This window comes from Halyomorpha halys, unplaced genomic scaffold, assembly GCF_000696795.3.
Source record: "Halyomorpha halys isolate HHAL.00 unplaced genomic scaffold, Hhal_1.1 Scaffold22.1, whole genome shotgun sequence".
Classification (NCBI taxonomy): Eukaryota; Metazoa; Arthropoda; class Insecta; order Hemiptera; family Pentatomidae; genus Halyomorpha; species Halyomorpha halys.
Window position 1 is genome coordinate 918,072 of NW_027104816.1, and position 16,142 is coordinate 934,213.

Here is a 16,142-nt window from a genome sequence, read left to right on the forward strand (position 1 = left end):
ATATTTTTTAATTTTTCTATACTAACTGTGGTTGTTATCTTGTTTTGTTTTTAGCCTTGAAGAAGGCTAGAAACTCTAGCCGAAACGTCGGCACATTAAAATAAGTTGATCATACTTATTTGTGTTTCATTGACCGCACCCCCAACCATCTTCTCCTCATTTATCATCCACGGTCAACTATCTCTCATAATTATAATTAATTAATTAAAAAAAAATTTATTACACCCTGGGAGCAGTTTACCTCATGAGCAATTTGTCCCTTGGTCATCCCACCTCTTCTTAGGTCCATAGTACTCTGCTGCTCTATTTCAGTGATTTAAGTTCCGCATAGCATTATTAAAAAAAAAAAAAAAAAAAAATGTTGAGTTGGTGCTTATTCACAGCACTAACAAGATATGTTTACAAAATTTAAATTTGTGAAGAAACCCCAAAACACAATATAAAATTGGTGTTATTTGAATGTCTTTTCCCTGATTTGAATTTCTGTCAAGGTTTGACAGAATTTAAAGCTAGGGAACAAAAGGTGCTATTGCTCAAAAATCTGTTTTCTACTTATTATTATTTACTTATAGCTCTTTATTAATTAATATCATGTTATTACATTACAATTTTTTTTTTTTTTTTTTTTTTAGGTGTCATAACTTATTCAGATTTAACAGAAGATAACAGATACTCAAGCTTTAAATATGATAAAAGAAATCATGGTGCTTCTGAACTTGCAAGGCTAAACGGGGATAGTCTTGCCTCATATAAACTAGATTGTTTGAGACTTTTAACAGCGGAAAAAAAGAAAAAAAACAAGACATGTGCGACAGAAGTCACAGATATAAATGGTTGTCCAGTATCAACAACAGCAAAACATAAAAAAGGGCATAAGACTACAACCCAAGCCACGTATAATATTGACGAATCTTGTTCATCTTCATCCACTGCAAAAAAAAAGAAAGGTAATAAAAAGACCAAAAAGCAAGGAATTGATTCTAGAGATAACAAAAACAGCAATGGCGAGGAAAATAACATGATGAACTCTGATAGTGGTAACAAATGGAAGAAAATTCAAAAATTTTTTTTTAGATCTCCAAATTGGTCATCTACCAAAAGTTATAAGGGATATGGGCCAACGAAAAATGGAGCAAAATACAAAGAAGATTTAAGATCAATGCAGAAACAGCAATATCCAACAGAGGGAAGGTATGATATAACAACAATCGGAGATTCGTATTACCTTCATCCAATACCAAGTGTTACTAATGACCAATATAATGATAAACTATTCGTTAAAGAAGAAATAATTAAGAAAAATATGCCTGGCTGGGAAAATGTCAGTTCCAGAGAGCGAATGAATGAAAATGTCACCTCCAGAGAGGGAATGAATGAACATGTCACCTCCAGAGAGGGAATGAATGAAAATGTCACCTCCAGAGAGGGAATGAATGAACATGTCACCTTTAGAGAGGGAATGAATGAACAAGTCAGCTCCAGAGAGGGAATGATTGAAGGTGTCAGCTCCAGAGAGGGAATGAATGAAAGTGTCAACTCCAGAGAGCAAATGAATGAAAGTGTCAGCTCTAGAGAGCAAATGAATGAAATTAGTACATCCAACAATCCTCCCAAAGAGCAACTAAATGAAATTGAAAACATTCCATTCCGCAAGTATCATGGAGTCAATATGGCGAGCACGGAGCAAGTTACTCAAGAAGAGAAATTGCTATCAAGTAAATGGGAGGATGAAAATGATAAAATATCATATGTTGGGCTAATGGATAAAACAGATGAAGGAACACCATCCATGCAACTTAATCAACGAGAAACCAAAGTTTCTATACAATGGGCTCCGAAAGAAGAAGATGGTACTCCCAGTCAAGAATTTCCTGACTCATTTAAAATATTGTCGACGAGAGGAGGAACAGTGCCTCCTCAAGATTTTGCAATGGAACCTGAAAGTGAGCAGATAGATAATCAGCTAAGTCATGATTCTCTTACTGATGGACTGATTTACAATTACACAAATACACCATCTGTTAATCAAATAGAATCTATGGAAAATATTGATGATAATAACAAAGAAATATTATATACACAGCTTTTTCAAACTGAGAATACGATGGGCATTAATGAAGGCTTTGATGATAGACAACTCCAGTTGAAACCTGAAGAAATTACTGACAATATAAAAGAAAAGTATGAAGTTTCAATGGTCCGAGAAGATCCAAATTTATCTCTTAAACCAGAAGCGATGATGGAATTAAAAAATTATCCACCAAACCAGACCAATTTGGAAAATCCAGATTTATCATTTAAGCAATATCATGAAATGAAATCTGATAAGTGGAAGCTTATACCCAATTTTAATGACCTGCCTAACTATGAGAAATTAAAAAATTTGTCTGATACCATTGACGAGCATATTGCTAAGTATGATAAAAACACTTCCAGTCCATACAATAATTTAGAACAACTTTTACAGTCAAATTTTGATAAAATATACAACATTGACGATAAAAGCAATATGACTGACAGTTCAAATATGTTTTTGAAAACATTTGGTAATTTTTTGAAAAATGGTATTCCTGAAATTTTTCCTCATAATGTTGAAAATCTGTATAAAACTAGCCCTCAACCGATTTATGATTTGATTAAAGATAATGCTCATGACCAAAAAGCGAAGCAATATTTCTTTTTGAACACAGAAACTATGTTACCTACGCCACAAACAAACAAATCGAGCAATATTCAGGTAAATGAAGAAACTTACCTTCCTGATAATTTAAATACTACCACGTTTAGAAAACCTACCAATCAGTATTTACAGTTAATGGAGCCCATATTGGTCTTGAAAGATGACTCCCTACAGAGAAAACCTGTTGAAAGTTCTGCCTCTTCCACTTTGTCATCAACCATTATGAACCAGTATACTATTGCTATGTGGCCAAAATACACAGATAAAGCAGAAAGCAATTCAGACTATCTCCTTTATAACATTAGCAATTCAGATTCTCTCCTTGATAAAATTAGCAATTCAGATTCCCTCCTTGATAACATTAGCAATTCAGATTCTCTCCTTGATAACATTAGCAATTCAGATTCTCTCCTTTCTGACATTAGCAATTCAGATCAACAAGATGATGTTAACACTCTGTCTTCAGTTCATTCATTCAATTTTACTTTGCAATCTGAAGTTTCTACTTCTTCTTTTTATCAATACGAACTCAACCTAACAAGGCTTACAGAAAGTAGTTCAACCACTACCGGTTATCACGGGTCACATGAACCTGCAGAATTTCCGAAAGAAATTGCATCATTCGAAGCTTTTGTAACAATTCCATTAATATTTCCTAATACTGAGTCGACAAAAAGCGATTTGCCAAGGATTGAAACAACTCCAACCAAACATGTCAGGCATCAATCAGGATTGAATTTGACCTTGCATCCTATACTCTTTAATAATCTCTGGAATATTCAATCTTACCTTGATCCTTCTTCAGATAAATTTACATCGACTACGCTGAATCCATTCTCAGATGACAAGATAGCCTTTGAGAATAGACATGAATTTAATTCAGGTCATCATTTCCAAACCACATTACAACCATTTTTGGATGACTCTATCAATTCTGAATGGGTACCTTTAAAAATTCCCGGTTTGGAAAATGAATTCAACTCAAATAATCCGAGCACTTTAATCATGAATGAAGCAACTCAGGAGAATTTCAAACAAATTACAGATTTCACAAACATTAATGATCTAGTGACTAGAATCATTGAAAAACTCGAGAAAAGGAATTTTACAACAATCCCAAGATACATTCCATTCTTGAGTGAAACAAATAGGAGAGATTTGTTCTTTTTAAATCGTCCTCTAGAAAAACCTGAACCAATTAAAAAATTACACAAATATGAAGGGCCTCGGACAGAATTGGTGGATGACCCTGCCTTAAATGAAATAATGAATCCAACTAGGCTAAGAATAGGAACTTCTATTGAGAACTTAATCCAGTCAGAGAAACTGTCTGATGAAAATCAAGTATATCACTACATTAGAAAACCACCAGATCTTGACGAAAATATTAGAGGTGTTAATTTAATAAACTTTCTTCCATTTTCTAAGGGGGAAGTTAAAAATAATGAAAGGGAAGATTTGGCCCATTTATCAGCTGAACCTTATATTAAAAAATTGGAGTTAGCCGCTCCAAAAATGAATGATAAGTATTTTGATAAGATAGAAGTTGGGCCAAAACATAGAGTTGATGAAGCATCAACCCAAATGATTAATAATGACCTAAAAGTTAAAAATAAGCCTAATTTTTGGAGCAATTTAAATAGACAACCAAGCACAGAATCTGAACAGCACAAAGAATTAACCAATAAACATGCTGAATTAGATGGAGGATTTAATAGAAATTCAACAAGTTGGTCATTATTGGATTATGAAAGAAAAAGTCATAGTAAAATGAATGGAAATAATTTTGATTTCCCATCTATACCTTACAATGAAATATTCTCTAAGCAGTCCAGTTTGAGTTTTACAGCAAATGATAATAAAGCTGCTTTGACATCGAATGGTTGGTATGTTCACAACGAACAAAATGAAAAGATATTAGCAAGTGAAAAAAGCTTTGATGTAAAATTAGCCATGTCATCGCCTAAGCCTGTTAGTTCGCATAAAGAAAACTTCGATCAATTAAAGAATAAAATCGCTTTGTTAAGAAACATAATGAATCAATCATCGTCAGAGATCAGAAATACTAGTGACAGTAAAAAAGATGAAATTTCTGCAGTTCATATGTCTGCGATAAAAATTATCAAAAAGAAACCAGGTATGTTGGAAGAAACATTTTATGATCCATTTAGAAATATTATGAGTCCAAATGCTAATAATACAGAAATTAATCGTGAAATGTCTCAGATATTCATGAAAATGCAGGATTTTGCTAATAAATTGGCTATGAAAAAAATTCTACTGAAAAGAGATGTAACACATCCTCTAAATGTTCCTTTTGGAAGTACAGTCTCATGGAGAAATCAATACTCGGTTCTTCCTTCATACAAAACAGATAATATTCCATTAGATGGTAATCTTACTTGTAATAAAATCAAAAGGTCGCCTTCAACTTTCATTAATGACAAAAAATGCGACAATGTCATCAGTAACATTGGACCTTACAAAATGTCCGATAAATGGAAATATAATATGCAATATTTTATTGATAAACTAAATGAAAAGTGTAACTATAATTTAAATATCGATAATGATGATATTAAGAAAGGTGGTGACAAATTATTGCCTTATATAACATATAACGATCCAAAACTCTACGAAAATCAACATAACCCTTTGAAAAAACTTTTAGGTAGTCAAATTCGTCAAAGTCTCGTCGAGTCAGATGGCAATAATGAGAAATATGATGAACAGAATTTCACAAATAACAGTAAAAAATCGCCGAAAAGAAATGTTGTAGGAAACAAGAAAATGAAGAGCAGGGAGCTGGAATTTATCCTCGAAAGAAACCTCCCAAGGCTGCCATTAAATAAAAGGTTGTTCATTTCTTATATGATGACAGGATTAAAAAATACCGTAAATCCTCTTATTGTGGAAGATGAGAAACATTCACAATTATCAAAAGCTTACTTACAAAATTTAATAGATAGAAATGTTAAAAAAGATAAAGTGGTAGAATTAACAGGTAACAAAAGGCCAAGGAAAAAGCAATGGCATACTGCCTCTTTTCCATGAAAATAAAGTTTTTTATTTTATTGTGAAGAAATATTATTTTTAATATTATTCATTATTATATAAATTGCATTGCATAGTGCATAAATAAAATAGAAACAAAATAACCATCTTTAGGGCTTTTGTAATGTATATTGTAATACTATTTGGGGGAGTGGGGTAGTTCAGTGAGTAAGGTGTCATGCTACTAATTCCAAGGACTCCAGTTAGAATCCTTTGTGATTGTGACACATAATTATTTATCCTGTTACTGCTGCCATGAGTCAATCTCGTGGGTTTGGGAACCCTCTGGGACCACTCAACCTTTATGAAGTTGTTACCCATAATTGGGGAAAGTTGAGTGTGATCATAAACAAATCATCTCCTGGCACAATCATTGTTCAAGAAACAGTACTTCTGTACAAAGTATTGAACTTCTGACCCTTTCTGGGTTGTAGCAGTATAGATTTTCATTCATTTGCAATATTATCTGTATTGATTTGTGACTAACAATGTTTAATTCTGCATTCCTTTCATTTTATTTTTCCCCCAATTTTCTAAAGCTTTTATTAAAATAAATAAAATATGAAAGCAAACATTTAAATTATTATAATATATACTTTATATAGTAATATTATATTACTATATAATAGATAGATAACTAATTAGAATGGATAGATCAGAGATATATTATTTAATCTTTTCTACTTTTGTGATTGGTAATGATGTTAATATTATAAAATGTAGGAGGGTGGGATAAATTAATAACATTACAAGTAATGAGAGAAGAGTCGGTAATGAGGAGAAGGTAGTCAGAGGTGCAGTCAGTGAAGAATAAATACAAGTAAAACTTATTAGTGCCAACATTACGGTCAGAATTTCAGGGCTAAAACTAGAAAAACAAGATGACAACTATTATGAATAAAAAGAAATACAAAATTAGAAAATAACAGATAATATGTTCGTAGAATTGGAAGAAAATGTATAGTGTAAGTAAAACATTTATTTGTCTTATACTGAAGGAAAGGAAATATGGATTACTTTCTTTATAATTTTAAATTACCTTTTAATTAGATTTGCTTTTTATCAATATTGAGGGATTTTATCAAGTTACGTTTACTTAACTTTACAAAAGATAGCCTGTGATTGGCTCATCATAAGCCCAACCTTTTCAGCTTTACTTTTTCTGATCCATTATATTCCTTCCTCCATGACTTTAATAAAAATATTGAAAAGTTGTTGATTGACTGTGTGTAATATGTAAAGGGTGTAATTCATAAAAGGAAGATGGTCCGGGTGGTTAAAATAACTCAAATAACAATTAATCTTTTTATTGTGAGCCAACGTTTTGCCCCATTTTGCAGGGTCAAAAAATATAAAAACAACTAAAATAATGTACAAAAAAAGTAAAAGAAAAGATAACATTAAATAAAAGTAAACTAAGGTACATCTAAATATGATTTAAAATGTGTGAAAATTTATATAAAAATTAACTAAGTAAATTAAAGAAAAGAAACATTTTTATTATTTATTTTATTTCGGAAGATAGTTGACCTTTTGAAGAGATTATATAAAGATAGTCTGGGTGTCAGTCTATAAAGGTATCAAAATAGTAAAAGAAAACTATTTATTGTTTCGCTGCACTTTGCAGGGCTTCGTCGTGGCTGATCCTGATGCAATAAGGTTGAAGGCTCAAGATTAGGAGGTTTCAGCTTTTCCGTGCGAATTGGATGAATTAATTTTTTTCTTTTTCACCTTTAGTTCTTCATAAAATCATAAAATTCTTTAATATTTCTGTCTTCAACCTTTTTGACTATTTTTTTTATAAAAACATTTTTTTGCATATTTTCATAGTTCCTTTATGTATGCATTACAATTTTCTGTCACTTCTTACAATGGTTGTGTCTTGTTCATTTAGCCCTGCAAAGTGGTGCAAAACATCGGTTAACATTACATAGTTTTTTGCACTTTTATTGATCACCACCCGAACTACCTTCCTACTATTTATTTTATAATATATATATATTATTTTCTTTAAGTTACTTTGTTAATTTTTAGATAATTTAAATCATTTTTAGCCATATCTGTTCACTTTGATGTCATATTATCTATTATCTTACTTTGTTACATTATTTTAGTTTTTTTTAACCTTTTAGTTCTAATGAAGCCCTACTATATGGGGCGAAACGTTGACTCACAATAAATAGTTTATTACTATTTAAGTTCTTTTGACTGCACCCAACCATCTTCCTTTTATTTAATCAAAATAATACTTTATATATAATCTATTAATGAGGTGAAGATAGTTGACCGGAGAAGATGATTGGGGGTGCGGTCAGCAGAAAAAACATCAGTGTTGCCAGAATTTCTGCCTATAACTCCCTGATGAAGACCTGAAAATCAGGTCGAAACGTCAGCACAAATAAACAATCTTGTTTATTTGTGTTTTTTCTGCTGATCGCATCCCGAAACTATCTTCTCCTCTTATAATCTTTTAACATTTTTAAGACTGGTTTTTATTTTTTTAAATTTTTTTTTAATTTTATTTATTTGTTGATATTTACAACTGTATAAAAAAATACAACCAGTAAATTTGATCATAATGACATATGATATGATACAGGATGTAGAGAAACTAACCAGTAGTTGAACTCTAAAACAGTTTACAATATAAGGTCACGAGGCCATCTTCTTTTCAGGCGCCTTGGAGGATTGTCAGGAATGGAAGAGGAAGCAAGGTTAGAAACGAGTGGGTTTGGGTGGTTAGGGAGTTTATTATGGAAGGAATAATATCGGGTTCAGGCTTTTTATTTTTTAAATAAAATAATTTGTATTCAAGTTAAGTCTCAAAACACTCTTTATCATTCCTTTAAAAGTCCAATGTTTCGGCAAACATGGCCATCCTCAAGAACAATCTTAAATATAAATTTATATCTCACATGCAATAATGTAAAAACTTTTTACTGGCATTGTAAAGGGCTAAGTTCTGCCCAGGTTTCAGTCGAATCCTTTTCCATTACATTTTAAAAACCTTTAATTACATATTAACTGAACACTATTATTACTCTCTTAGCTCAGAATATTTTTGATAATAAAGAGTGTTTTGAGACTTAACTTGAATACAAATTATTTTATTTAAACAAATTTCATTACTTTCAAGTCAAGTTAAAGTATACAAATTAGTAAATGTATTTCCAATAATTGTAAAATTCTTCACAAACTTGGATGTAGTAAATAATACTATCATGTAGATATTACGACATTAACAAAACATTGGTATTATATTCTTATTCCTGGGTGATCACTTATTTGAAGGGTTTTCATTTCAGACACTTTAAAAAAATGAATTGAATCCATTTTTTTTTTTTTTTTAGTTTATTCATTTTGGTTTTCAACAAAAATATCTTGAAATTACACTGTATAAAATTGCTTTAAATGTTTATTTTATAATGGATGCAGTTATAATTACAGTGGTTCCGAACTCAGATAGAAAGAGAAATACTTTATTTATCTATGCTGCCTAAATATATCAGGTTGCTATCTCACACACCATACTTATCAATCAGCATACATGGTATAATCAGAAAAAAAGAGATACAATAATAAGATATAATAAACAATTTTTTTTCCCCTACAGTTTCCTTTTACATTCAATTTCGGTCTGTACAACAAATACAAATGTTTCAATTCATTCCTATTTTTCCTTCTCATTTCTGCTCCTCCAATTTCATCCTTTCACCCTCCTAGATCCTCTTCAGTGATCAGGAAAAATAGGAATGAATTGAAACATTTGTATTTGTTGTACAGACCGAAATCGAATGTAAAAGGGAACTGTAGGGGGAAAAAAATTATTTATTATATCTTATTATTGTATCTCTTTTTTTCTGATTATAACATGTATGTGTAATTTATATATGTCCGATTACGGATTGATAAGTATGCTGTGTGAGAAACCGGTTACAGGAAACACTTGAATGGATAAATAAGTTTAAAAAAAAAAATAGTACTAATAAAATAAAATAATTTAATGAATAAATACGTTAAAACACACAAATAAAGAGGTCAACATATTTAAATAAATAAATAAAACAAAGAATAATCTCCAAGCTAATTCCCATGCAGGTGATGGTGTATGGTGTATGATCCCCAGGGAGTCCAAAATAATATTTTCTGCCAAGATCGCAATATCCCCAATGCTAACTCCTAGGCTTTCTAAGAAGCTCCTTGTTCTATCTGGTATTGTTCCGCGAGATCCAAACCAGAGGCCTCTCACAGTGAACTCTCTCTCTCCGAAGGTCTCGCGGAATTTTTTCTTAAGGAAAGGGATCCATTTTTCATATATTTTCTTTTTTCCCCTTTCCACTCCACCTTCCAGTTCGAGGTCATTACTTTCAAATCTTACCGTCGGATCCAAGGCAAGAGCCGTGTCTCCAACTTTTGTAAACGCGACAATATCGGCATATCTTACGGATCCGTTGGTGTCAATATAATAGACCTCCTCGCAGCAGGTGAAGTATTTTCTTTCAAGGAACTTCATCAATTTAACCCTGTGGTGCCGGCGTGTTATAAGGAGGGAGTTGTTGGAGCATTTTCCCAGCACATGAGCTGGTGTTTCAGACTCTTTGCCGCATTTGCTACAGAGGGACCCACCTTCTCCTTGCTCTCCACTGGCTCCTGGAACTCCACGCAGGGGTGCGGAGTTGATATTAAGTTTCAGGGCGTTCGCCCATTCTGACCCCGAGAGTACCTGCTTGTCGCATACATATCTATTTGCTTTCGGGGTCTCTTTGAAATGGCGAACACCGATACCCTGCCATCTGGAACTGGCCCATTCTTTGAAAGCCTTCTCACGTAACGACTGTCGTAGAGCTCTCACACTTTGGTTGCCCCTATCCATCCCAAGTCTATCAGCACATGCTGCGATTTCGGTTTCGTAACTGAATATAGACTGGAATAGGGCATTCGGAACATTTGACAGTCGCTGGGCAATAAACCAATGCTGTAGTGGAGCTTCCCATTGACAGCGGATCAGACCCAGTCCTCGATATCTCCTGGGTGCGTACAGCATCGCCGACGAGGTGTTAGCGGGGAGCCTTGATGATGGCCTTGATACTCCTGCGGATATTGGTATCAATGCCCTCCAATACCGCAGGACGTATCTTTGTAAGGGGAGCAGTCTGGAGAGGGTAAACAATGCCCGGGAACAAGTACTGGTTGACAACATTGATCTTTTGTTCCGGTTTGAGGATATAGCAGAATGCTAATCAATCATAGTTTATGAATCATGATAAGATTAATTAGATATTTTGAAAAAAACAGTTATATAAACAGTTGTACAGTGAAGCTTAAAATAAAATAAGAATAACAAAAGGTTTTAGATAATTAAACTACAGATAAAAAAGGAAAAGGGAATAAGTGTAAAATCAAGCATAAAGAAAGATAATGAAAAAAAATAGGAAGCATACCTGTTAGATGGTAAGCGGTCATGGAAATTAGGTGGCAGCTAAAGGGGGTTAAGGGAGGGAGAGAGAGGGGGGGGCAAGTTGATGGTTAAAAATATTTTACATTTGAAAATGATGTTAAAGTAAAGAGTATTAACAAATTAATGAAATATTTCGAAAATAAACTTAAAATGATAATAAAAATAATGATAGAAAATATATATATATTCAATATAAAAAAGAAGAAATGATATTAAAATACTGGTTACAATAAATATAATAGGGTGAATAAAATAAAATATACAAGATAAATAGAGGTACTAAAGTGTTTAAATGATATAATAGAAACAATAATATAAGTAATTTATTTATTAATTTATTAATTAATTTATTTATTCATTTTTTGTTTTGACTGCCGTCAAAATAGCCCTGACGAAGCCCTGCAACGTGGGGCGAAACGTTGGCTCAATAAAATAGTATATTCTACTATTTGAGTTTTTTTTTACCGCACCCGGACCATATTCTTTTCATAAGTAATTTAAGTATTTGTGTTTTCTTTCTTCTATTACAACTATTTATTTGCCGACGTTTCGCCCACTTTGTAGAGCTTCATCACGGCTAAAAAAGAAAAAAAAAACAACTAAAAATATTTTGACAATGTAGGATAATAAGATACAAAAAAGTAAACTAAGGTAGGGTTAAAAATTATGTAACTATAAATAAAAAAAAATTAAATAAAAATAAACCAAAAAAAGAAATACAAATATTTATTATACAAAATAAACAATAATAAGTGTAAATAAAAAAATTACATAAAATTTACTTATTTTTGTTTTTATTTTTTTGTTCATTTTTATATAATTTTCTTTTCACTTGTATTTACATAATATAACCCTTCTGTATTTATGAGAGATAGTTGGCCGTGGATGATGTACGGGTATGAGATGGTTGGGGGTGCGGTCAAAGTGAAACACAAATAATTTTTATCCCTGATGGAGCTCTACAAAGTGGAGCAAAACGTTGGTAAATAAGTAGTTGTTAACTTTTTTTTTTTCCTTTTTGACTGGAACCCCTAACAGCTTCCTTCATATTATAAAAAATACGGTTAATCCTGTATATATATAATTTAATTTGTTTTCATTTACTTTCATTGTGTATAATGGATACTGTATCAAAAGTTGTTACTGTGCCATTGGTTTGCGCAATCTACTTCATTAAATTTAAGGTTGCTCCAACCATAGTATCATGGTGCCTGTCCATATTCCAGAGTCGAGCATTTTCTTTACTCTTCTGAAAAATTTCTTAATGAATATACTGTCCTGTCTAGTACAGTATATTTTAAACACTTTCTCTGTTAAAATTTAATGTAAAGCTTTACACTTTTGGGCAGGGCTGAATTAAACCAAGTGGATGTCCTTCATATTACAGAATATATTTTCTAAGCAACTTTGTGCCATGAATATAGTTTGGCAAAAATTAGCTATGATTGAAAGTAACAGCTAAAATTTCCATGGATACGATATTTATTTATTGAGGGTTTTTCATGAATAAGAGTCGTATCCATGGCAACTTTGGCTATTAATTTCAACTATCGCTAATTTTTGCCCATCTCTGGGCATGTATGTTGTTTATTTATATTATATAAAGAATAAAGTAACTAGGTCTTAATTTTTTTTTTTTTTTTTAAATTACAAGTGGTTGATCACAGGAGTTAGGGTAAAAATCTGATAGGTGCTCGCATCACACAAATTTCACTTAGCACCATACATACTCCCCAAGTTTTATGTAGGTTGGGTAGGCTCCTGTTGAAGCTATTGCTAATTTTGTTTAGGAAAAACAAAATGTAAAGATCAAGGAAGGAAAAAATGATGAATAAAAATGTTTGATGGTCCAGGTGGCAGTCAATAAAGTTACAAAATAGTAGAAACAACTATTTAATGTTAACCAATGATTTGCCACATGTTGCAGGGTTTGGGAATTGAATGAATCAATTTTTTTCTTCTTTCTCCTTTATTTTTTCATAAAATCCCTTAATATTTCATAAAGTTATATGTTCTACTGGATAAGGTTCATTCATGTAATTAGATATAGTGAATGAAAAGTACTCTTAATTTAAATTTTTATTGTATTTTATTTCATTATATCTGATAGATATATGTTTTAATATCACATTTTATGTTCGATTCAAGTTCATTAATGTTTTATTTAATGGGCAGCAATATGTCTATTGTTAATATTTAAGACTAATAAGGAAAAGATAAAATGTTATATTTAATCACATATCTGATGATGGGGTGACAATCCTGAAACATCATTATTAGATGTAATGAAATAAAAATTTAAATTAGGAAGAGCATTTTTCATTCACTATATTTTATTTAATATTTCAGTCTTCAACCTTTATGATTAAAGATCAGCTCTGACGAAGAGCTGCAAAGAGGGGCGAAACGTTTTGTACAAGAGCCGGGAAGAAAAAAAGGCAGTTATCTCACCCCAATTTTTGATTACTTCAATAGAAACTATGTATAATTACTAGTCAAAATTGATGAGTCTGGCAAGTATAGGTAGGGGGGTTAAAAAATGGCGGCTGTTTCAAAACCTTAAAAAAACATTGATTTTTCATTTGGAGAGCATGCAACAACACTAGAAAATCTAAGAGAACATTATTTAAAGAAGAGTAAATTTGCAGAAATATTAGCCCTAATAGAGCTATTTACGTCCAATAGTTTAATTATGTTTATCTTTGTAGGAGTAGTAGTTTTTATGATATTTGACAAAATAAACTCACAAAATGTTAATTTCTAGTTGTTCGTATAAAATGTTGGATTTTTAAAAATATATATCTCTAGATCCATAAGACGCACATATGTCTGCCAACACTCAATATAAAGAAAATTTAACTTACTATAAAGTAGTTTATGATACTTATCTTCGTAGGGGTAGTAGATTTTATTATATTCACATATGATTATAAATTTGGCAAATGAAAATTTTTCCGAAGAACTATAAATCGATTTATTTTAGCAAATTTCATGTAAACTATCACTCCTAGGAAGATGAACATCATAAGCTACTTTATATCTCATTAAACTAGCTTTAATTTGAGTGCTAATAGATATCTGTGTGTCAAATGGTTTTTGAGATATAAATTTTCCAAAATAAATTCACTAACTACTGATCTTTCAGTACATCCCATACAACATTTTTATCAAATGTTGCTTTTTAAAAAGCTATATCTTGAAAACTATTTAACTTAAATAACTCTATTAGGGCTCATATTTTAGCAAATTTACTCTTCTTTAAATGATGTTCTCTTATGTTGTTCCTACTTTTTAGACATAGAGCTCCGAATGAAAAATAAGTTATTTTATCGCTTTGAAACAGCCGTTATTTTTTATTTCCCCTACCTATACTTGGCAGACTCATGAATTTTGATTATTAATTATACATAGTTTTCATTAAAGTAATCAAAAATTGGGGTGAGATAACTGCCTTTTTTCTCCTCTTGGGCTCTTGTACTAGTTGGTTTCATATGTAGTTTAACAGTCACATTTCGAAATTGGTGTCAGTTCAGCCGTTTAGTTTAAATATTAGAAATTAGTTATTTAAAACTTTCATTTCATCCGAAGATTAAATAGAAACAAAACCGATTAGACCAGTATTTTTTTCACTTTTAACTAGAAAATGGAGTATTCTACAAAAATAAAAATTTTATAGGTAATTAAATTAATTAGTCAAAAATTCTTATATTACAATAAGTTTTCGGCTAATTAATCGATGTAACAATAGTCTCCTAATATAAACTGTGAAGAAGTGTAAAACACAAAAATAAGCTAGGAATTAATTTTTAAAAAATTTATAGTGAAGAGTCATGATTGGTACCTAAGACTGAGGTTCCCAAACTTTCTTTCCAACGGCAACCCAGTCGATTTGAAAAAGTACGAAAAGAAGAAAAAAAGTGCAAATTAGATAATGGGATGCAATATATTTGCTCTTTGAATTTTAAATTTTTTTATTTTGCAAATTCTTAAGAAAGTGGTATTCCTTTGTGGCACACCTAGGATGAGCTTGGAGTATCCCCTTGATCCCTTGGGGTCCACTCTGGGAGCCAGGGAATAAGAATCATTGCTAGTATCATGCTAGAATCATACTAGTTGTAAACAATCGTGTAAACTTTTTAATGTGAAGAGAACAAATTCTTCCAAAAAAAATAAATGTATTTTTCTGTTGCTATAAAAATTGTTATCATAGGTTTTCTACAGATGGGAATAACGAATATCAGTTTTGTCTCTGCCAAGAATACAATAGTTTAACAAAAGATAACAAGTATGCAATCGGGAATGATCGGGAGGTTTCGTTCTTTCCCCTGTGAATCGAATAAATCAATTTTTACTTCAGGTATTAATAAAGTTATTTAATATTTTGTATTTTTCTATCGTTTATTATTGATATAGCAATGAGAACTGTTTGTTTTTGTTAGTTAACAAAATTAAATTGGAGGAAAATAGTCCGCGTGGCGGTCAATAAAGATTTCAAAATAGTAACAAAAACTATTTATTGTTAACCTACGTTTCGCTCCACTTTGCAGGGCTGATAAGTGTGACGTTTGATGCCAACTGACTGAGATGCCAGTTGGCAAGCAGGACGCCATATTTATCAGCCCTGCAAAATGGGGCGAAACGTTCGTTAACAATAAATAGTTTTGTTTTACTATTTTTAAATCATTATTGACCCCCCACCAGGAATATCTTCCTCCAATCTACTTCATACGGTCAACTATCTTCTTCCAATAACAATTTATTTATTGATATTTACAACTGTATAAAAAATACAACAAGTAAATTCGATCATAATGATATGATACAGGATGTAGAGATACTACCCAGTAGTAGTACTCTAAAAACAGTTTACAATATAAGGTCACGAGGCCATCTTCTTTTCAGGCGCCTCGGAGGATTGCCAGGAATGGAAGAGGAAGCAAGGTTAGAAAC

At 31.6% G+C, this 16,142-nt stretch overlaps 1 protein-coding gene across 1 annotated transcript in view; it reads left to right on the top strand.

Moving 5' to 3' along the window:
* The window catches only part of LOC106682157 (homeobox-like protein HDP1), a 15,902-nt gene extending 10,146 nt beyond the window's left edge, over nucleotides 1-5,756 (top strand). Inside the window, exon 2 of the mRNA XM_014422864.2 lies at nucleotides 633-5,756. Coding sequence (XP_014278350.1) covers nucleotides 633-5,734 — 5,102 coding nt within the window. The 3' untranslated portion in view covers nucleotides 5,735-5,756. The remainder of the gene's footprint in view (nucleotides 1-632) is intronic.
* Nucleotides 5,757-16,142: the final 10,386 nt, after the last annotated feature.